The following is a 23,726-nucleotide window of genomic DNA, read 5'->3' on the forward strand; positions in this document are numbered from 1 at the left end:
TATGGGCAAAGAGAATGTGTTTTTCAATATTGCTATTTACTCCCTGCCCACAAATCTGTGCTTGCTGATACCCCCAGCTGGACTGCTCACGCACGTCACTGTTCCTATTAAAAAATCAGATCAATCTTTGTCCTGCTTTACAGCTGAGCCCAGGGGCTGCACCCTTGGGCTGTGCCCCAAGTGAGGGGCAGTGCTGTCCCTGGAGGTGTGCCAACTCAGAGGTCCACCAAACCTTTCAAGCAGCAAGAGCCTTGCTCACATGTCACCTTCTAAGAGCAGGCAAACGGCACAACGCTGGCCTTTGGGGGTAGGGGATGGGTATGAATTTTTTTTTTTTGACTGGTAGCACTTCCTTTGACCGGTCTTATCAGTTCGATAAGCTACAAGGCGCAGCCATTAATCCCTGCTGCACATTACATATATCACGCACTTAACTAGCGAGTCGCGCGATACATTCACGCCAGCCACACATGCAGATCATTATCACACCACAAAAATGACTCTCCAGCTATAAAAAGAGCCAACCAGTTGCAATGTTAGTGCTTGAAAATGTGTAACAACTTTCTAGCTGGTTTGTCTCCAGCTTTCATTTGAATGTGTGGCAGGACCCTAAATGTGAAAAGGAAATCAGCCCTCTGTATACCCAGCAAACTGCGCACAAGCCCATAAAGTGAGATTCTTTGCTCAAATGCCTCCCCCAAGGTGGGCCAAAACTTGTGTGTTAGACTTCAAGAAGCCTAACATTTTCACAGACACGCATTTTGCATATTGGCTTCTACTGCACCCAAGAGAGAGCATAATTCACCAGCAGACTCACCCTATTCCTAAAGAAGGGTGTTTGTGCCCCAAAGCTTGCAAAAACATTTTTGCCAACTATTTAGTTGGTCTAATAAAAGATATCACGTCTACCCCAAGAACCTTGTCAGACTTGAAGAAGTTTGTTTGTCTTATCTCACAGGAAGGGCTCTACAATGCTTTCAATCAGTGCCCACTCCGTTCGGTAGCACTTCCGTGGGCCACTTTTTTTCTTTTGCCAATGCTGTCTGTAGCTTGGTTCCTAAAATGCTTCAGCCTCTGAACTCCTGCCCAAAGTGGCTGTGCTGGCCACTGGCTGAGAAAAAATGATTAAAAAAAAGATGAGGCCCAAGACAGACAACATGGACAAGAGTTTAGGCCTGCCATTTTTTGAAGGCAGGTGAGATTACAAAAACCCTGTGCAGGAATGGGGGAATGCCGTTTCCCTCTTCCCTACTTTGTGGTTGCATTAATTGAGCATGGTTGCCAGCTTTTAAACTTTAACCATGTTGGTGTTTCAATCTTCTACTTTGGGCTAAAAGAGTTCATATTGACTCATACACACCCTTAAACATAGGTTTCTTCCCCTCCCCACTTTCAAATGGAAAGCCAAATGCAATGTATGACGCCTCAATGGAAACATTAAATATTGTAATATTTGCACCTTTAAACAGAAATGTTTAGGCATTTAGAGTAATAAAAAATGAGGGTTGAAGGGACCTCAGGAGGTCATGTTAGTCCAATGCCCTGCTCCAAGCAGGACCAGCCCCAAATCCATCATACCAGCCAAGGCTTTGTCTATCCGGGGAGAAGGTCTGAGAAAGATACATTTCTTAGCATGGGGCTGGAATAAAAGCTAGCCTTTCCCAGCACTGTAATAAAGAGACTGAGAAGCATTTGCCAAATTCTGCATTTGCTTTACACCTTCTCTTCCCTGGAGGAAAGCAGCCGCCAGGAACCATAGTTTGTTCCAAATGTTGTATTTCAAGCCTTGAGGCTCTCAGACTGCACAATAATCTGTATAAACCATGCCATTGAGTCTCTTAATTAAATTCTGGGATTTGGGGGTCTGTTTATTGGTTTGTTTTTTACGAAAAAAATAGAAAGCGATCCAAAAGTTTAAGATGGTAGTGGGTAGATTCAAAGGCTCTAAACAAAGGTATGGAAAATCATTTAAGGCAGAGGTGATGTCCCAAAATATGTCACTGGCAAAAGACTAAAGAGAACTGGTCCAATTCTCTGCTGGTTCCTTTTTTTCAATCTTGGCATTTTTCCTGCTTACATCTGAGATGCTGGCAGCGTGGAATCACCTCTCCTGCAAGCAACAATATATGTGCAGGAGGTTACCTGATTATCGACTTTGGGATTTGGAATTATATGAATTTGGCGGGTTGATAAATTAGCAGTTGTTAACATTGCAATATCGCTCAGCGCCGTGAGGGTGTGCAGAGCACAACTAACACAGAATTATTTTCCTTCGACGGTTACCCACAGAGACTGCTGAGATCAATTCGTATCCGAATGGGAAATAAAGAGTTATGGCAATTGTCCACTAGCTGCCAAGATTCCTCCGACCTCTTTTAAACAAACAGCAGTGTTACAGACTGAGATAAATCTTCCACCTCCGTGCTTCCACTCATCTATACCGTGTGGGTTGTAACTGAGAGAGATGAGTGAACCTCTCAGAGTTCAAGGCGTGGAGAATCTCCTGCAGTCTCTCTTTTTGGGGGGCTGGGGGGGGTGCAAAGCTATTTCTGAGCTGGAAAACCTTTTCTTCCTGTAATTTTAACCCACTCTTTTCCCTATGGGAAAACCATTAAGACAATTCTTAGCTATATGATGCATTATATGAGAAAAGACTTCCACTGAACAAAACAAGGCTGAGAAAAACAAGTGCTCTAAATATAGTTTGCGTATAGACTGGGGTTTTCCAAGGAGCAGTAAGTACTCAAACCCCGTTGGCGCCTCGAGCTAGACCCAATAAAAGACGTGGGTGCCTAAAAGCTAAACAGGTGTCACACCGACTGTTCTGGCAACAGATGGTCAGAGTTATTCTCCATCACGGAAGACTGATGCATATCACTGAGCAAGATCCGTATTTTTTTGCCATAGTTGCCCATGTCACATCTTTCTGGACCCTTCTTTGAAGTTGCCAATTCTGGTTATTCTTGGACATGGGGAACCGCCATAGGAGTCTGTCTGACAATCCTTGGAAGTCTGCTGGCCATTGTATCTGTCAGCTGTGTTGCATCAACAGCAGTAAGATGCTCTAGGACGCATGTTAACTTCAGTTCAGACTAAGTGCCAACACTTTGCAGAAGCGAGACATCCAGTCTGTGAAAATCAGGGCCCTTCGAAGCATCTTCAGTTGAATGCTCATGCACCAACATGTGAAAGTCTTGGCCAATGCTTTCAAAAGTAGGAGCAGCTCATGGGCTGGCAGAGCTGGGGACAACTGCCTTGGTGAAAAGTCAGTAAGGATAAAAATGCAGTGTGGTTACTGAACTCACACCTTAGGGTTACATGAGGGGCTGATGGAGGATATGGCAGAAGATCTTTCTTGTCCATACCCTGATTCATGCTTGGTCTTCTCCTCAACCCAGCAGGTATCACAATATGGTGGTTGAGCTCCTGAGGCAGCACTTGACTCAAGTTCAGGAGGAAATATCACAATCTGGCCTTTAAAAAGTTACTCTTTAGTACCATGGCTAGTCCAAAAAACTCAGCACCAGCAAGTTAAGTGATGCTAGATGCTACCCTCATTAGTAAGAGCCATTGGGACTCCTGAAAAACAATCTGGTGTGGAGCACAGAATTTAATTTAGGGCTTCAAATTTTCACCAAAAAAAAAAATGCTTAATTGGATTCTTAATGGAAGGATTACAGAACTGAAACTGGAGATATTTTGGAGAGTAAAGTTCATGTTATAACAATCCAGTTTTACAATACTTTAACTCCAAGAAGGCTATTTTCTCCTTTTTCCTTTGAAGAAAATCTTTATCTTTCTTAATCATCTTCCATTGATTATTCCAAAAAACCCATTTTGTTCCACCACATAATGGCACTGTAGTCCTTTCTCATTATATTTTAATAGAATAAAACCCAATTGTATACCAAAAGATTAGGTGCCCAGTCTTTGAGGTAACGAATATTGCTGCTTCTGATGGCCAGACAGAACTCTCTGTAATGTTTTTCCAATTTATTAAGTTCAAAATGTAATGCAAGCTAATGAGATATATTTAATCATCCAGCATGTAATGGGTCAGCAGCATAAGCAAATGCTTATGCTATAATTGGCAGAATACACAGAAGAGTTAACATGAAGAAAACAAAGGCTTGTCTAGAAAATTTTACGGACCTTGTGAACTGAAAGGTAGTCATAAAACAAACCTACCCACACAATATGCACAAAAGTGAAAAACTACTTCGGTTCACTCCACAACACACACATAATGCCCAGGTTTCTTTAAGACCTCTACAAGTTGCAAGGTTGCTTTCAATGCATAATTTTCTTTCTGGCCATAGACTCTAACTCCTCCATATTCAGTCTCCCTGAAAAAGAAACAATCTATACACAACAAACAGATGCATAGTGTATATAGCAGCACCTTTGTCATTTGGGAACTCTGCTGGGATACTTCTCATTGTGTTGAAATGGAGGGGTTCAAAGAGCGATTTGCTTTTCCAGTTCACGAAACACTATGGAAGTTACAGCCCTTACAATGCAATCGTAACACAAGTATATTCTTGTATATTGTTCTTTTTAAAACAAGATGAAAGCAAGGTTCAACACAGTACATTTCTGTGCACTCAGCTACTGTTTGAGGTCTTAATATTTGTTAGGACTAGGATCGCTTTGGTGGGACAACAATATGACCTGGAAACTCCTCTTAAGTGCTCCTGGCCTACCAGAACTGCTGCAGCACAGCAACTTGGGATGGTCCTTTTCTGCTGTCCACAGGCAGCACTACCTATCCATTTACCCCGGTTTTTCTAAAGATCTGCTATTAGTTGAGCTTACATACACACGTGCTACTCTAAGCTTTAATTCCTGGTAAGATAAACTAAACTACGTCTGAAGAGTTTTACTTCAATGCACAAGAAAGACTTTTAAAGCAGCCAGAAATCCCACTTGTGCAAACAGTCATGCAGTTGCAGAGCAAGAAAGGGCAAAAAACGTGGCGTGTACAAAGGCCCCTAAAGCTCATAGTCACCTGAACTCAGGAAGATGTATTCTAAATGCAGTCCTAATTTCCATGTAGTTTGCATGTCAGAAACTGCAAAAGCTTCACACATGTAAAAAAAATACAATATAGTTATAACTCCCAGGAGAACACTTTTTTTTCCCCCCATACGACTTTTGGGAATTATTAGCTATTGATTTTGTAAAATCTGTATCAACTGCTGGAAGTTAAAACCACCCAAGTAAACAGGTTACAACAAACAAATCTCCATAGGGAGACCCGCCCTCCTGCATGCATGCACATAGCATTAGGATGAGAGATTAGCGTTAGATGCACCCTGTGCCAGGCAAATGCGAGTCTTCCAGGACACGCAATGCCAATCACAAACCTCCTGGGTCCCCCATCTGCAGCCAAGACTACAGAGACCTCACTTTTTAAAAGCCTGCTTGCTATCTATCAACTGCAGCCTAAAGCAAGATGGAAAGATGCATGATCCACACTGCTATTAGCAAGTAGGATTTTTTCCTTCCAGGATGTTTAGGATAGTGGAACTGGGCTTGTACAGTATGTTTCATTTCAAAAGACCTCTCCAACATGCTGCAACTCTCATGTATCACAACTGTGAGCTGACTCAAAATGCAAACTATCCAGGTCCTGTGCACAGGTGTTGACACTGGCTGGCAGGACGAGGCAGTATAGGCTCCTTAGGGACATAGTTAATTTTAAGGAAGGGGAGTGCACATCAGCAGAGGGTGGCCTTAGGTTTGGGAACCTAGCAAATCCTTCCTGTTTCTAGAGCACAGCTTCCAAAATCCAGCTACAACAGCAACAAGTGGACACCATTTCCAGCTAGAAAACCCCTGTGCTCTTGCGTGCAGACTGGGAGCTCCCTGCATAGCCATGCCCATACCCTGCAGCTCTACTCAGGTTCGGGGAGTGAGGGTTGTAATTCGGTGCTGCACAGTTGTGCTTTTCAGAAGCCTGGCAGGCGCTGCAGACAGATAAATGTCCTCTAGGAACAGAGCCTGATGGGTGCTGTAATCACTTCATTATCTCATCTTATTCTTTGTTCTTTCCATTAGCTTCTTTTCATCTTTCCCAGAATTACCTGGCCATTTTATCAAAAATGTCTTGCTCTTATTGCATCCCACCAAATGCACACGGACAAAATGATAGGCAAAGCGTCACATTAACTAGAAAAATAAAACCCAACAAAACCTGGTGACACTCACCTTTGCCGAAGACAGGGCACAGCATGAGGGAAAGACAGAAAAGTGCTCCCCTGTGTCATCATTGCCTAAAAAGCGATCATTACAGGAAAGGCCACCATCCTTCAAATCATGCTGTATTATTTATGATCTAATTATTGCTCATTGACAACCTTAAATTACACGTTAGCTAAGATGTTTCTGGATGAATGGAAGGGCATTAACCTCATTATTGTCGTGGCAGCACACATCAGAGGCCATCAATGCCTTCCTTTTAGCAATGAGTATTGCTCTGTAGGGTGGCTTAGCGGTGCAGCATCTTCTCCTGCCCCCGTTTGGTATTTTTTTTACCATTTCTAAGGAAGCTTAAGAAAACCCATACAAATGATGTGAGTGGGAAAAAATTTCAAACCCGACAAACATTGGGAAGATAAACACAGAAAGCTTTGCACAGAGGATAGCGAAACATCGTGGATGCAGCCTCTTTCCTCTGGAGAGCTCCCAGGGCTTTCAAAACCATTAAACAATTAGGCTTCCACCTGCTACACCTCACACCTGCCAAGTGACATGCTGGGTTTGTCCAAGCACAAGGGAAGAGGCAGGGCACTAAGGGGGGGGGGGGGAGATACAGAAGGAGAGGAAAGCAAGGACGAGGAGCAGTCGTGGCCATAACAGCGAGGTCTCCAAAGGGAGGAGAGCATTGAAGTGGGCATGAGGGCAGAAGCATGGTGTCAGCTGCTCGATAAAAAAAAAAGAAAAAGGTTTCACAAGGAATTTGTCTCAACTCCTTATCTTCTGACTCTCAACATTTTAACCACTTGTGGGCAGAATGTATGTGCATGTGAGCATGCAAGAGCTGGACAGGAGCAAGACAGGAGAAAGACAGGTGGAGAGCAGGGAAGGTGAGGGAGGGAGGAATTGCAAGTGGCAAAAGGAAGAGAAGAAAAATGGCCTGGTGGCACAGGGAATTAGAAGGGCTGGGCTCAGTTCCCACCTCTACCCCTGCCTTTGTGCATGAACCTGGGTAAATCTTGTCCCCCCTTCGATCTATGCAGGAAGGATAACCACAGAAGCTGGAAAGGGGCCTGGAGAGGTCATCTAGTCCTACCCTCCATTAATGGAAACCCCACCGCCTCCTTCAGTAATCTAGTCCAGCACTCAGCAACCCTGAGTGTTAGAAAGCAGCAGGTGAAACGTGTGACTATAAATGTGTAAAGCTTATAACCATCGAGCATCCGGTGACCTGTGTGCAAGACCCAAGCCTCACTTAAGCACAGGGGGGAAAATCAAGACTGCCGGTTCAACGATGCATAATTTCAGTGTGCCCACCCCCTGACCCCTGTTTCTGACCCTCAGATGGAAAACTCCCTAAGCTACTTCTACCTGAAGTTGGAAGGGTTCAGGCTGCTCTATTTATATAACATTCAAGCTCAAGCGCAACACAGATTTCATATTTCTTATAAATATAAAAAAAAATGAAATACCTTGGCTTGAGACATTTTAAAACAATAGGTAACAACAAAGTCAAACCTGCTCTTTGCAAGCTCTGGGAAGGCAAAGAGAATGACGTTTCAAGGAAAGAGAAATTTGCTAAATTAAAACCATTTTCTGCCTGTATTTTTCAGCTCCTCCTCTTCCTATTCATAAACAGGTCTTCATTCTTTCCACTCCCAGTATTTTACTGGAAAGTGCAGCTCTGAAAAAAGCTAGACTCACTTATAACTAAAACAGTATCATGAATAACGGGGCCATTCAATTTTTTTTAAAGTTCCTTTTCCTCTAGGTTACATATTGATTGTTGTAGTCGTTTCTCTCTTGCACATCCCTCAGTCTTGCTTTTTTTCCCCTAACATATGTCATGCCTCTCTTTCTCTTTTCACAGATTTTCATTCGATTTTAATATTTAAAGACAGAAACTCTGCAGTTGGACTGGACTGCAAACACAATCAGTTCAATGGGACCCCCTGGCTTGACCTCTCCAAGTTCCAATACAATATTTATTTCTTGTTCAATATTATTTGCAAACCTGAAATAATCAAGCTTCATTTTATTTATCCCGACTAACAGTTGTTGTGCATTTTCCTTGTCACCTCCCAATATGCTTCAAATCTTAGCAGATGAGGAAAAGAGCAGGCACTTGTTTAAAAACCAATAATGCATCAATATGTGCTTGTCTGTTGTGCTTTTTATAATGCTCCATCAACACCTCTGGAAATGGTTACCTAAGCTGCTCGATCTGCAGATTCTGACCTGTAGAGTAATAAGACAGCTGATAACACAAGGAACCAAAAGAAAAACCACAGTAAATGGAAAACAGCTGAATCTCCTGAGCAGGCTAAGAGTAAATTGCAGTAACCAGATAATTTAATTCGAGTGGTATTAGCTATTTGCGTTATCCCTGCTAGGGAGCCCTTTATGCTAGGGGCTGTACAGATGCAGAGATTTCACCGCATCATTTCCTATATTATGCACACAGTTGGTTTTTCTGCCTTCATACATGTTTGTGTTATGAACACAAACCAGGTGTCTGTGCTCCCCATTGATCCAATGTGGAGTGACTTGCTAGATGGTTCATGGAGTCCAGGGGCAGGCTGGTTAGCTAAAGCCACCCCACTCCTGCAGCTAGACGAGGCTCACAAACAAGAAAACCTCAAGACCGGGATGTAAAACAGACAGAGGGACAGTTTCCCCTGCCACCAGCACTTGGCAGAACCCTCGGTCATGGCAGTGAGAGGCTTCATGCACACTGATCCTAAGTGAGTGTGATCTCTCTTTTAATTAAGACATGGGTTATGCTAATCCTCCAACCCCTTTTAACTAAATCAGTCCGTTAATGAGTTGTTGGTGCCCATATGTCTCTGGCTTATGAGCTGGTTGCCATATATTTGCTGTGTTTATACTTTGCTGTGGTGCTTCGGAAACGCATTGACAATTGTGTTCCTTTAAAAAGACCCACCTGTGTAACAGGCTAAAGTTGCAACGGGACACTGGAAATGTCATCTCAGGCCTCCGAGACTGGCTAGACAAAGAACGAGGGGGTCAGGGAAAGAGCACAACAACGTCTGGTCCATCTCACTGGCAAAGCCGGAGGCTGGGCATGAGAAGAGGAGGAAGCAGATATGATGGGGCTTTCACAGCATCCTACTCTCTTGCTGGGGAGAGCGCGGATGGAGCAGATATGGATCCAGAGACAGGAATTTGAGCCTCTTACTGCCCATTCAACCCAGCTGTGAATGCCCCTTGGCCATCTGGGCTGGCAAGTCAAAGGTAGCCAGATGTGACATGAGATGCAGCACATCTGTCCAGTGCGCCACTGACTTGCGCAGCCCTTCCCACTTGGTCTCAGGTGGACCATGGACCCCTGGCACATCTACATGACTTCCCTGGGCATGCTGCATAGAAGGATTTCCTGCCCCGCATGGGCCAGCCATCAAAAACCAGGCATTGCACCTGCTTCAAACAGCTCGGACTGTGCCCCTCAGCAGACAGCCTGAGAGCAGTGTTGTAGGACAGCACTGGGGGGATCTCAATGGACTTATTGGGCAGGGGTGCTTGTGGGCATTCCCCCTCCAGCCCCACACTGCTTGTTTAACAAAGGCAAGAGGAGCTTCCCTTTGTGCCCTGCTCAGGGGACAAACCTGATCACATATGCCACTGAAGGATGGGTGGGTGTTAGGGGCGACAGGCACACATGCCAGGTTACACATCTAAGCAAGCACTGGGCTTCCTTTTCACTCCCAAGCCTCTTATGGACCTAGACACACACATACACTAGCCCTGCACCCATCTGCAAGCACACAGAAGGGAGCTCCTGTAGGGCTAGTGCCCTGCAACCTCACAGCAATGGATGGGGCAATGCACAAATGCCCAACTCCTGCTCCTAGGCTGAATATACCTAAGTGTGCGTAGGGTGCAGGGATAAGGCGTGTGCCAGCTTGTTGCCAGCTCAGGTTCTGTCTTTCTGCACTTATGACTGCTGCATCATTCGGGGGTTTGGGAGTTAGGCCAGGTCTGAGAGAAGTTAATTGCACAAAACAGACAAGGTTCTTTGGGTAAATCTGATACTTTTTTTTAAACCAACTCATATAATTGGAAAAATTCTTCTTTGCAACCTATAACCTTGCACAAAACATGCATTATGGCAGGGACACAAGAAGGCTGCAGAGGCCCCCAGCAAGCGTCATGGATTTGCAAGCTAGGTGTTGAACAAATATAAAGAGAGACCCCAGATGAGCTTAACAACCCCAGGCCATGACTCTCTCAGGGGCTGCAGCTGGATTGAATGCTATAGAAAGCTTCAGGAGGGTATAAGGCTCAGTCCAGCACTCCAAACACATCCACAGGCAAGTAGCTTTCCCCATACAGGTTCCCCTTTTGGTTATGTGCACTTGATGTCAGCATGGATACTCAACCCCACACACCTCAGCATCTCTACAAATAACAAATTAAAAGAAATACTCCCCCATTCTGAACACATCCCACATTTTTGGCAACAATTCTTTGAGTTTGATCATTTGTACTGGAATTCTTTATGCCCCTTCTAGGATCCTCTAGTTACCCTAAAGAGCAGGGAGAAAAAAGCAGAAACATCTAAAATAGTGCCTTAAAAATGCCTTTTTTTCCCATTCGGCAGCACACAGAGAAAGGATAGATAGTGCAAGTCTTCTAGCCCCAGTGGCTTAAATCTCACATTTCTAGCTTGGATGGTTTATGAATTCTTGAGCCATTAACTCCCCCCAATCTCAGGAAGAATCCTAATTTGCATGTCAGTCCCCCCTGGTAACTGGTGGGGGGGGTGGGGGGTGGTAACATTTTCAGGCCACTGTCTGAGGTCTGAAGAGTGAGAAGCACTCGTAGGTGGGATGGACAGTGTCAGAAAACTGCAGGGGCAAGAGTGACAGTGAGACAACCAACAGATGAATTAAAGGCTGAGCAACAAGTTGTCAGAAGTGGCTGGGATTAGCTCTGCAGGAAGAAAAGACAGCAATGGCTCAGCTGCCAGGAAAGATATACAGTCTCCTTCAATCAGCTCCTGTGCTGGAAGAACAGGTACCTTCTTTGTGTGCACACGCACCCCCGCTACCATTCAACATGGCCGCACCTGCCTCTCAAATCCTGTTTCCCTGAAGTGCATGAGGGAAGGCGATAAATATTGGTGGGGTGCGAGCTAAGTGTACCAGAGGCAGAGTCTGGGATGCAGCTCATGATGAGTGAGCACAGCCACCTGCAGGACAGGGTATCCCCAAATGTCCTGCACTCCCCCAGATGTGCTTCAGAGAAACGACAGCTTCGTATTGCTGCACACGCTTCACACAACAGTGTCTGCGGCTATTTTTTTTGCAGCCCTTGCATCTGTCAAGGCTGGGGACTCAGCGGTTAGGAGTGTAAGAGCAAAGGGCACAGCAAGAGCTGTGAGAACCACCCAACACAACTTCCCTTTACCCTTTTTGCCACAGCTTTCCCTTGAAAGGCTGAAAGGAATAAATTCTCCTCCCACTCCTAGATATCACTGCTGCAAGACAGATGAGAGATAAATGGGTGGCCCTTCTCTTGTACAACCCCTGCTATCACTATGCTAGAGAAGTTTTCAACACTCTCAGTCTTAAACCATCATTAAATTCAAAGCAAGAGCATCTGCAAAGAGGGGGCATCTGGTCCCCTCACGGTAGCTACATATAAGACATCTAAATCAAATTCCCCTGACTTCTGAGAGCATTCAAAGCATAGGCTACGGACCATGCTACGGACCATGCTTCATACTGGCAAGCCTCGACTCTCACCAAAATGTCCTCCATGAATGCTGCTTTTCCATTCACCTGGCTTTACACAGCCCAGACTCTCAAGAGCTAAATTAATCCTGAATCTAGCATCGGTCTTCATCACTTCACTGCTGATGATGTACCCTAGGAGTCTTGGCAGCTAGTGAAGCCACATACATGGCTTGGCATATTTTGCTCTGGTTGAAAATATACGCAGTTTTTTCTCATGAACATATAGGATCATGCTTACAAAATGCATTTGGTCTGTGCTACTGAACCAGATGAAGTCAGTTGACTAGATATATATATTTTTGAGACATACCAGGTTCTATCACATTATGAAATGAGTTGAGTTGCATCGAGCATATACTGATTGGGAAATGCAGCAGGAGCAACGGTACACGACACACATAAAATGCCAGAAATTTAAGTTATGGAAAATGGTCTACATCAGATAATTTTAAAAAGGAATCTGAATCTGAACACATGGGTTTGTCCAGCTTTGGCTTCAGTGCCCCATCAACTAGATCATTAACACTGATAATCTTTTTTTTTATATATATACATGGGGCAATAGAGGCAACTATTTCATCACCAAAAGAAAATCTGGTATTAGCAAAACCAGCTTTAGAATGACTAATGATTAATTATTGCATTTTTCAGAGAGATCACTTGAGACAATGGATGCAGATCTTTAAAAAAAAAACTTTCCTGAGAAATATACAGTCCCATCCTTGTTCTTCAGACATCTCAAACTGTGCTCTTCATTTCTTGTACAAACATCCACCTGCAACTGATATGACTGTGACCAAGTTACACCAGAACTAAGGTTTTGTTTTTATGAGCAAGTCTTTGCTTATATATGTTCTCATGAAGTAATTAGCAGCGGTGATCAGAAAACATCTGGACTTTTTCCGGACTTTTGAGGCACTAAGCGTCAATTAAGCAGTGACTCAGAATTTTCTCATGATAGTATGAAAAAAAAAATAAATCAGAACACCAGTGAATGAATGAATTTAATCCTGCAGATTCAAAGATTTATTCAGCAACTTCTTCATTCTAACATTTAACATTTGTCTTCCCCACCAGCTACCTTATTAAAATCATTGTCCTGTATTTGCGTCTGTCAAGTGCCAGACACTGTGACAGTGCTATATAATAACAATGTCTTTATCATCATCATCATTATTATTATTATTTTCAGGAGGATCAAGTGCAAGAACAAAATGCTGAGGAACAAGGCAGTCATTGCTATACATAAAACAGCCAGGAGCAAGGAAGCTGTAAGTGAAAGCAACAGTATAATTGACTGGTATTAATGACCGGACACTGTGAAGAGAGAGCAGCCTGGTTAATCAATTGAAAGACTGTTCTGAGTTTTCATAAATACCTTTCTGAAAGCTGCAACCTCTCATTGCTAAATCTACAACATTTGTATTGTCTCTCTCAATCATGAAGTACAGTCTGGTGCTCACATAACTCCACTTGGATCAATATTAAATAGCTCCTAATGGATTTTTTAAAAAGTCAAGTATTGCTGCTCTATTTCTGAAGCACCTGCAGTCTGAAATGCCAAAAGGAAAATGCTAAATCAGAATTCGTTCCCTTCTGCATCCTCACTCCCTCTGCCTTGCTGCATCATAATGAAGTGCAGAATAAGTTTCCCTGAACAGTTTCCCCCCCCACTCTGAGAAACAAAAATACAAAATGGAAATATTTCAATGCATATAAACTCCAAGTAACACAGATCAGCTGTGGTCAGAAAGTGAATGCACAGAAAGCAGTCCTCAAATGACTGGGTGGGAAGAGAAGGTTTTCAAATTATTAAAAAAAAACAAAGAAAAAGAAACCTCCAAAACAAGTCCAGTTGCACAAATAAATATATATTTAAAAAAAAAAACAAAAAACAACTTACCGGAGCAAAGATCACCATACACATTTACAAAAGGATTTATAATCCAACTTCCTTCTCCTGAAATAAAGCAAAGGTTGTCTCATACTAAAAATCAAGGCACCCAAAAGCTTCTCACAGTCGAGAGAGCACCAGCTCCTTGTCTCTCTTTTTATGAAGCAAATAAGGAGAGCAAGAAAATCAATGCTGAGAGAAAGTGAGATGATATACCAATCAGGCAGCAGCCACAGCCTTATTTGCAGAGGGATGGCAAAATGGTCATATTATTAGACAATGACTACACGCCATCTAAGTAGAGAAATCTAATACTTTCCCCTTGGTGAGAAGCTGATTGCTTTGTTGTGGTGTAGTTACCACTATAGTGTGCTATGCTCATTACTTACTATTGAAAAGGCAAGGTAGCTTTCTGTATAGGAACATACTACAGGAAAGAAGCCTTCTCTGTGCTATGACAGGCTTGTGCCAAGCCTAAAGACTGAGTCAGATTAAGGACATTTAAAACCAGTATTTGAGAAGTCACAAGGACATGAAGAAGAGAAAGGGAAGTATTTGAGAAGAATCCAGTGGGGCCACACTTGCATCTTTAAATATCTCTGTCTTCACACAAGTGCCTTCTGCAGATCTTTACAGCGGCTCAGATACATGGATCGGAGGGCCCAATTCTGAAAAGGTGCGAAGGGCTCTCAATAGGTGTGGAGGTTACCCTGCGGGTCTGAGCCCACAAGATGCTTAAGTCAAACATATTTTCATGTTTCCTTTGGTAAAGGGAAGTAGGAAGGTCTATCCCAAGCTTTATCCAAAAAGTGGAACATTTATTTTGCAGCTGTGGCAAGTGGATAAAGCATAGGCAGAGGGGTGGGGATAGCAAGAAGGCATGTTAATTTAATTTGACAAGTGTGTAGTGACCAGCTCATGAACTGGATGTGTGACACATCTGGGGAATGAGGCATACAGTTCCCCTGACTCTCAAAACAAAATCTAACTGCTCTTCCCCCCCAGAACTTGACAGTCCTTTGCCCAAGCATAAACTGCCCATATTTGCTCCTTCTCACCGTGAAATAAGAGACTCAAGAAAACCAGCCTGTATTATTTGAACTTCAAGAGCTGAACGCTTTCATGTTCCTCCCCAGGTTTTTGCACCGCATTGAAGCCTTGGGGGGGGGTTGAGAAGTATAAAACGCCTCCGCATCCTATTCTTTTTCTGCGTAAAGACCTTATTTTATTGTCTAGCTCACCAGCCTTTCATCCTGAGTTGTCATTTCCTCTGTGCAAAATGCTATCACATTAGGATGGTGTTGTGCATGGACTTGGACAATGGATGACACTTATGCACCACCTTTTGTATCTCTCCCCTGTTGTGTGTGGTATTATCATCCTTTTCCCCCTCTGTATCTGAATGGGCTCCCCAGGAGATGCTGAAACAATCACATACCACGCAAATGTTCACATGGAAAAGCACAAGGCAAAATAATTTGGTAAAACAGTCCCTTTTATACAAGGGCAATTGTTACCGTTGCAGAGAAAAACATCTGCTGGATGCCAGCAAAAATCAGCACGGCAAAATCTGGCCTTTCCAAAGCGAAGAAAAGTCTTGGCCTGGGAAGGACAATGCATTGGAGTATTTTTTGTTCCACCAGTGCAACTCTGTCGAGACCCTACAGGTTTAACGGAGAGCAGAATTTGACCTTGACTTGATTTTGTTTTTATGCTGATTGTAAAACCCTATTATACCTCAGTAGAGGGACATCAGGGGTGTGAGAAGACTTCTCTTGGGGAAAACAGTCTAGAGGACAAAATGAAGGAGGCTACATACCTAGGTTGGTTAGATTCGGCAGCTCCAGTCTTACCATTTCCCACAGCAGACTTCAAGCAAGCTCCCACCTAAATAAATGGCCCAATAGTTTGTTGTTGGGGCAAGTATTTCCCCTACCAAACCCTTCCATGAGATGCATCCACATTGACTGACAGCACCATCTTGACCACTGCCATTTTTGAACACACGGCTCTCAAAAGCTTCCCAATTTTAACCCTGACCAATGGCACAATTATGGGAAAGCTTCACGCAAACAAAGCACTCTCCTAGGAGAGGCTCTCAGCATAGTTTCAGTGCTTCTGTAAGCACAAAATGTGCCACGTGAGTTGAAGAGACATGTATTTCTGTAGGGTGACAGCAGTTTGTGTTAGCGAACAACTGCACCCATCCTCCTCTACCCATGGGAGTTTAGCCTCCCTCTACTTCCTCTTTCCTGCTTTCCACCTCTGAAAGACAGAGGGAAGCACTAGTTGTAGGACAGAGATTTTACATGAAAACACCCTGAATGAATTATGAGACGTGCAATAATAAACTGTGTAACAGCAACTGAGGTCCGGTGCCAAAGAGATTAGCAAATGTATATATGGTGTTAGATACCTTTTGAGATGATGCACTCCAGATAAATAATTAAACTTTCAGCTGAGATCTGTTGCTTCATGGTTTTTTCCAGTCTTTTATGAACAACACTGTTTTCTTGCTGGTGTGAAAACTTCTCATACGTTAGCTGTGTGTCCTACCTGTGCACTGCACACACAATTTTCAAGCCAAGCATACCACATATGTAGTATATGATCTAACAAAAGTAGTATCTAAAAGATACCGCTTAGGAAAATAGCCTCTGTTACAGCATTTTGCAGTTGCACATCAGTTGACCATACTCTTTATACCACCCCTTTACTGCTTTACATCTGGATTATAAATAGCAGCTGTACAGTGCTTATTACCTAAAAGTACATTGGCATCTTCTGCAAACGTTGCAAAAATACTCTTTAAATGATTATGCAAAGGAAATGACAGAATTTATCCTCACCTATCCTTATGCAATCCCACAGAAAACCTGGAACACAAGTCACCTTGTTGAATTGCAACATAACAGAGAAGGCGCAAAGTACACGGCAAGTTGTAGCATTTGATATCATGAAAATTTATTTAGGAGCTATACCATATATTTCTTTTCCAGCAATAAGGCTTAGACTTGGTCATTCAACTAGAGCAAAGCCTATTTTTTTCATAAGCCATGTGACCCCAAAAGTCCTATTAAATACAATCAGAGACAGACGCAGTCGTTGCATGGCCACGCATGCCATCGACTCCAGGATGTGGCAACTCCTGTAGCACCACAAGAGAAACATGGACCTACAACTCCATGGGTTTGTGTGAATAGTCTTCATTCATTTTCAGACACATCCAACTCATCAGGGGATGAATATACTGAAGAAACAATGGACATCTTTAAGGATAAATTCTGGGACAGCTTCTTACAACCTCTATGTTGGCTGTAAATTCTTAATCCTGTACAGAAATGTCTTATTCCATATTTTTAGACAGGGAATTTTCAAAGTAGCCAGTAAGTCCTGTCTTGGTTGGCCTTTCCTTGCCTGTCTTTACACTGGGCAGGGTGCAGGACAATTGCGAAACCATGTCACATTTGAAATGTTAGGCCCGAAGCAGCTCAGATGTGCTCTGCTGACCTCACCTCTGGCTAGTTTCCCCAGATGTAAGTTGCAGCACAAGTAAAAAGCAGCAGTAACATCAATCACAGATTTCACTGAGACTACAAGATCCTTATTCGAGCTCTTGTCCCTCCTGGGAATCTCCCTGCCTGGGGCATGTGCAGTCTCAGACCAAAGGTCTTATTTCAGGATGGGGCAAGGCTTAGATGGCAGGGTCCTTGGAGCACATTCAGACTGACAACTTTTGAACTCCCTGGGAGCCTTATCAATGAATTCAACAGAGTTGGGATAATAGCAAACCTTGCTTCAGTGCTGAACACAGGCAGCCTCATCTCACAGTCTCTCTCCTGGATGCCCTGGGTGCTGGGCAGATACATGGGAGAATCCCCAATATATTTATAACAAATAGCATCTTATTTAAACAGGTCTGGTCTGTAGCCATGTGGGCTGACCTCTCCACCTCCACCACTGAAATAAATGGGCAGAAGTATTCATCTGCAGAAAACCACTCGTACTGGCACTCCGTAAGCCCAGGAGCTATTTAAACAGATTCCCATCGTGCCAGCATATTTTTGCATTCCCCTTTCAACTTAGCTTTAAGCTTGGAAAGATTTGAAATTAATGAAGTCTGAGATACCGTTGGAAATCATTTGCCTTCCTTTTGGCAATGACGTGTTTCCTAATGAACATTTCTCTCCACATTCATGTCTATGTGCAAATATCGTCCCGAGTTTTATCAATCTGTAGCTTGTTTCAGCAGTTTGCAATGCTAATGAGTAAACTAATTTTGATACATTATGTAAGTTGGTTTCTGAAACAGAGATTCTTGGCAAACCAAAGGTAAACACAGACACCCTCTCACAGCAATTTAAAAGTAGTCTTAAATGAGCATGTTCCTTATAGCACCGCGGGCCAGATTCAGCCAACTTACGCCTGATCTATGCTGGTAAGAGCAGCCATAAGATGGGACTTTGTGAAGTGGATGTACTTCCATTACATACAGTGTCCACGAAAGATTTTGTTTTTTTGGTGATAAGCTAGTGGGTCGCCTGCAATGTTACAGAGCCCTTTGCAGTCCGGCTACCGCTAGACCTGCCAAAGGACTTGTTGGGAGAAGGAAGTATTGCACCGTGGGCACATGAATGCAGCAACCAGCCGTTTTCATTTTGATTGCAGGGAGAGAAACCTGAAACGGAAACATTCATTTTTCAACTCAATTCTCACGGTCTAGTGCTGCAGGAAGAAGGAATGCAGGATTGTTTAAAATGTGCATGAAAAGGGAAAGCTGAGCTGGGTGTGATCAGGCAAAGAGGGCCGGAATGAAAACCTGCATTCGTATTTTTTCCAGCACCAGAGAGACCAGTTGCAGCTGCCCAAAGCAGCACAGTGTTGCCAACACGTATAAAAATGGATTTAACAGCACACCTGCAGGTACCTTTTCCGTGCTGCTGATAGAAAGTGACTTCAGAGGGGTTTCTGGATTTAAGGTTAAAGCACTAATCTGATGCTCTGTAGCAAAGCCAGCGGGTACCACGCAAGCTGGGAGCCTTAGTTTGAAGAAGAATATCGCAGGTGTTGGAAATCCCACCAGGCAGCAACCAAGCCCTTAAGTCACATTGTTACAATGTCAGTATTGAAAACCAGAAAAAAAAAAGTCACCCTTGGTTCCCGTGAATTACCCAGCAGAGGAGGAGGGAAACACACTTTCAGCCTCAGGCCAAATATCCCTTCCTGAGCTTTCAGCAATGGTAGCAAATCTTCTTAAGGCTTCTTTCCTTTTATATTGCTTCATGCTTTCAAGTCAGTATCAGAAGCAGCTGAAATGCTGGACATTTGCTGTCTCATCAAGTTCTGCTCTTTAAAGTCACAAAATGTACAATTGTTCAAATTATTCACATTCTGCGTGCCACTCTTCAAAGCAAGCGTGATGTTGCCTTGACATCAAGGGTACAGGATGGGGCCGAACAATGATAAGGGAGGTAAGAAGCATGTTGCTATCGCTGCTCAGGAAGACGACATGCCTACATGACATTAGTTTGCTGACTCTTCGGCGCATGCTTTGCAACACTGGGCTTCATCAGAAAAGCAGCAGTTTGGGTGCTCTCAGTGGAGAGAGAACAGAAAAGCCGAGAAAAGTAGCCTTTCCGGTGGGTTTCTCAGCCAAAGAGTAATGCTGGATTGGGATGGGTCCAGCCTGATGTGGGCTGATGATCACATCAGCCAACGGCACCGTGACCATGGGCATCCTCGTAGGCAGTCCCACAGCAGAGGTCAAAAGGAAGGACTTAATACTGAAACCAGTCAAAGGGGAGGGGAGCACCACCTCTCTCCCCTCCTGAGAGGGGATAAAGAGTTTTTTGGATGGGGGGAATAAGACCTCCCAACCAGTGCTGCTCCTGCTCAGCTAGCGCATTGCAAACTCCATCTCCTTCAAGCACAGCTGGGCACTGGGCTATGCCTATACCTCAAAGGTGGCACCTTCAAGCATCTGAAAAGAGGCTCATTTAGGGGTGGCTGCTCATGTTGCCCGCGACTGACCATGCTCCTCTCTGCAGACCGGAGGGCCCAAAGCTGTCAACCCTTCCAGAGAAGGACATTCATTCCCCCACTGATGAATGCATTAACAGGATGAGATCTGGCTGGCACAGGGCACCCTTGGCAGTGAGGGGAGATCAGATGCAGCCTGAAAAGTCTGAAGCAGCAGCAGGGTGTGGGGGAGAAGGGGGACTGGAGCATTAAATATTAGGCTAAAAGGCATTTTCCTCTTCCCACCCCCTCCACATCTGTATGTTTAAGAAAGGCTACTTAAGACATCACAGAAAAGAACAGCTAAGAGCATGAATAAGATCTACAATAATCGATTTGACACTGCGGCTGTGGCACACTTCCTTAGAATTCTAGCGCTTAATTAGCATATGCAGATCTGAAAAGTCAATCTACCCGTTCACGTTTATTCTGAAGTTCAAAACTGCACTGCTGGCACCCCGCTCTTACTATTTTCTGCTGCAAAATTTTGCCTTGTTGGTTTCCAGAGTTAAGACTCTTTTCTGCGCCTCTTAAACATCAGGCTGTTCAAAAAAGCAACCCGGTGGGCCAACTTACGCAAGCAGGATGATGAAAACACTGCAGAATCAAAAATAATCAGACTCATTTCTATTGTAATTTTCTGTAGATGTTTAACAGTGGTGGGATGGGGGGGGAGGGGGAGGGGGAGAAGGAAAACAAAAACTAATTACCGTCAACTGTACTTTAGGTTTTCAGCTACCTAGCCAGCAGAAAGCTGTTATTAAACTGCTGTATAACTGCCTCTTTCACGCTGCTTCCCACATACATCGTATTATTTTACTCATAGCTGAACTCACAATATTGGCTTCACAGTAGAGCCTGTCAATTGAAATCCCTGAGCTGACACTAGGAAAAAAAAAACAGGGTGAAGTTGTTTCCTTCGTCCCCTTGTCTCCACTGGGGTCCAGTCTCCCCTTTAGTATAAAAACAATTAAGGCCACCGTTCAAACACAGATGCTCTCTGGTGACTCCAACTGGATCTAAGCACATGCTTAAAGTTAAGCATATACTTTGCTCAGTTGGGGCCTGGGCAAGAAAATAGTGAGTCTTTGAATGCTACCTATGGCCAGACATGAAACCATCCCATGTGTGCCAGCGGGAGGTGCACATGCTCCATCTCCTTGAATGTCAGGCCACTGCCGTAGACACCGCTGCAGCGTGTTGTGTCAAGACACAAACAGAGCTAAAACTTCTGTCCGTCTCTCCCTTCTAAGGCTGCTGGGTCTTGAACAGCTGCAATCCAGTTGCTTTCTCAGTGCTTCGATTAAGGCACCAACCCTGTGCCAGTGTTGCTCTCTGGTGGGCACAAGAGGAAATTGCTAATTGCTTCTTCAAGGACAGACAACAAGAACTCATCGGAGACCAAAACACCGAGCTCCCATCAAGGAGATGGCCTGGCAGCATCACTGTGATTGCAATCTCATTAGTGTGCCCAAGCGGGGCTGCAGGTAACACAGGGCCAGGCATTTGCTCAGGGGGTGGCCCCGCACCTGAGTTGCCTTGATATCAGAATCAGGTGGAAAACGGCCAGTTTCTGTGCCTCTGGAGGCATCCTGGTTGCCTATGAGCCATCTCCAAGCCCTTTTCCACCCCCAGCCCTCCATCTGGTCACCTCTGAAAACACTAGTTTCCACATATAAATTGTGCATCCTGTTTCCTCAAAATGCTAGAAAATGATTCTCCCTCACTTTCCCCAGACTCAGGGTTTGTATCATATGTATTTGGGTCACAAACTTCATTAGCACACTCTCCTGTGAAGTGCCTAGCATCCTTGTCCGCTCTATAGGTAAGAAATAAAATCCCAGGCTATCCCCAGTGCTCTTCTTGCTGTGGTATGGCATGCTTTGGAAGCGCCCCATCATTCCCCCTTTGGGTCCTTAAGGGGGAGATCTTAAAAAGGAAGATGAAGGAGAACTAACTGGTGAAGTCAAAAGCTTCCCTAACTTTCCAAACTCCAGCCATTCGAGCACACACAAAAGTCTGGCCACAGTCCTGCTATTTCAACAATCAAGTTCTGCAGATGAAATGTTGAAAATGGAAAGCTCTGTTCTTCCATTTGGCTGGCTGGCCCAAAAAACAGAGCTCCTTCTAAGTTTATATCTGATTAGTGCTGGGACTATAAACATGAAAGCAAGCCATTTATCTTGTCGCATGTTTTTCATCCAGCCTTTCAGAGGTAACAAAAGAGCCATCTGCTATCCTGGGTGCAAGGAATTAGGAAAATGTGTTTGTGGTTCAACAGGAGTCTTTACCATTGAATGCCCTAGAGACAAAGAAACCAAGCTCTCACTTCAAGAAGAAATGGAGGTGTCAGGTCATGCCCAGTGTATCTGGCAAAAAAACTACAGGTCTCCAACTGGATGTGTCCAGTGGAAAGGCGAGGCAGGCACTGAACAAGGTAATGTGCTGGATACCTACTTTAAGCGACACCTGCCATGAGAGTTACAATGCGCGTGCGTATTATTGCATATCCTGCACAGCGCTCACAATGCCAAATGAGGGCAGCCATTTTAGGTTCAGGACTGCCTATATAAACAAGGCAGTTTGGCTGCTGGAGGCAGGCAACAACACTGCCTGGCCTGAGGGCTGTTCAGTTCCATCTGGAGGTAAGGGAGGAGCTGTAGGGGATGGTAGGAGGCTCCTGGTCCTGGGTACAACTGGGAACTACACCCTGCTGGGAGTGGGTGGCCTGGTGGGACTCCCAGTGGCATGGGAGCCCCCAGGAAATGCCAGGCCAGTGATCACCCCACTGAAAGGCAGGTCGGGGTGCCTTAACCCCTAGCCCTCATCTTCGGGTGGGTTGCATACACCGGAGGTAGTTGTGGGGGTTTGAGACCCGGAGGAGGAGAATTAGAGGCCAGGTGTGGCCAAGGCTACCTGAGCCCTGTGGGGGTTCGAGACCCCAAGGAGGAGAGTTGGGGCCAGGCATAGCTATGGCTACCTGAGCCCACCTGTGGAGAGAAGCCCCAAGATCCTGAGTAAAGGGGGCGTTACGAGCAGTGCGGAGCCCCCAGTGTGAGGGGGGCAGCGCGTGGAGCTCTGTGAAGGGAGAGGGGGCCCAGCCAGAGAGAGCTGAGTCCTGACCCCAGTAAGTCCTCCAATGCAGGGAGGCAGAGTTTGGGTCAAATATAACACTGGTAGTAGCACCCCGACCTGCTGCCAAAGTGGGGGAAGTGAGAGTACCCTGTGAGACCCTGAGGTACCTGTTGTGGTGTGAGGTAACCCCAGCTCCCCAAGTCTCTGGAGGGGGACACCAGGAAAAGAGTACGGGTCATACATCAAGGCTTGCCAGAGCTTCCCCTGACTGGCCCAGGTGGGGGCCAGGACCAGGAGGGTCAAAAGAGCAAGGAGACCCACTGAGAGGCCCCAAGAGCCAGGGGCCTGGAGTTCCGACTGCCCGGAGGTGGGCCAGGGCTAGTGTGAGCCGAAGGTCCCAGTGAGGGGACCACACCTGAAGAGGAACTGGTGGCAGGAAGATATATGGCCTACTATGATGGTGGTAGAGTCTGCCTGAAGGGAGGAACTCAGTTGGGAGTCCTACAGCAGTATTCTAGGCCCCATTGTGGGGGACTGGCATGTATGAGAACATCATGATGTCATCAGCGAGGCTTGGGCTGCGGAGTAGGGAAGGAATGGAGCTGCAGATAGTGCCCCTAGCAGCGGGGCAGAAAATGGGCAGCCTCGTGCCTAATTACATCTATTAATTAAACAATTAAGACCAAGACCTGGCGGATAGTTAGCCCAAGAACAGGTGGGCAGGCCATGCGGAGATCTGCCCTGGTAGACCCCCTGTTATGGAGGTGAACCAACAAACCAGA

General features: G+C 44.8%; 1 protein-coding gene across 2 annotated transcripts in view; it reads right to left on the bottom strand.

Moving 5' to 3' along the window:
- Window positions 1-23,726, bottom strand: part of SYNPR (synaptoporin) — a 117,729-nt gene that overhangs the window by 39,138 nt on the left and 54,865 nt on the right. The window contains exon 1 of one of the 2 annotated variants that reach the window (XM_090022570.1): window positions 13,861-14,016. The exons of the other annotated variant lie outside the window; for it this stretch is intronic. Within the exon in view, the coding sequence (XP_089878696.1) occupies window positions 13,861-13,884 (24 nt within the window). The 5' untranslated portion in view covers window positions 13,885-14,016. Of the gene's footprint in view, window positions 1-13,860; window positions 14,017-23,726 lie in introns of those variants that run through there. 2 annotated transcript variants of the gene reach the window in all.

Source organism: Crocodylus siamensis, chromosome 11, assembly GCF_052110815.1.
Source record: "Crocodylus siamensis isolate JL-2025a chromosome 11, ASM5211081v1, whole genome shotgun sequence".
Classification (NCBI taxonomy): domain Eukaryota; kingdom Metazoa; phylum Chordata; order Crocodylia; family Crocodylidae; genus Crocodylus; species Crocodylus siamensis.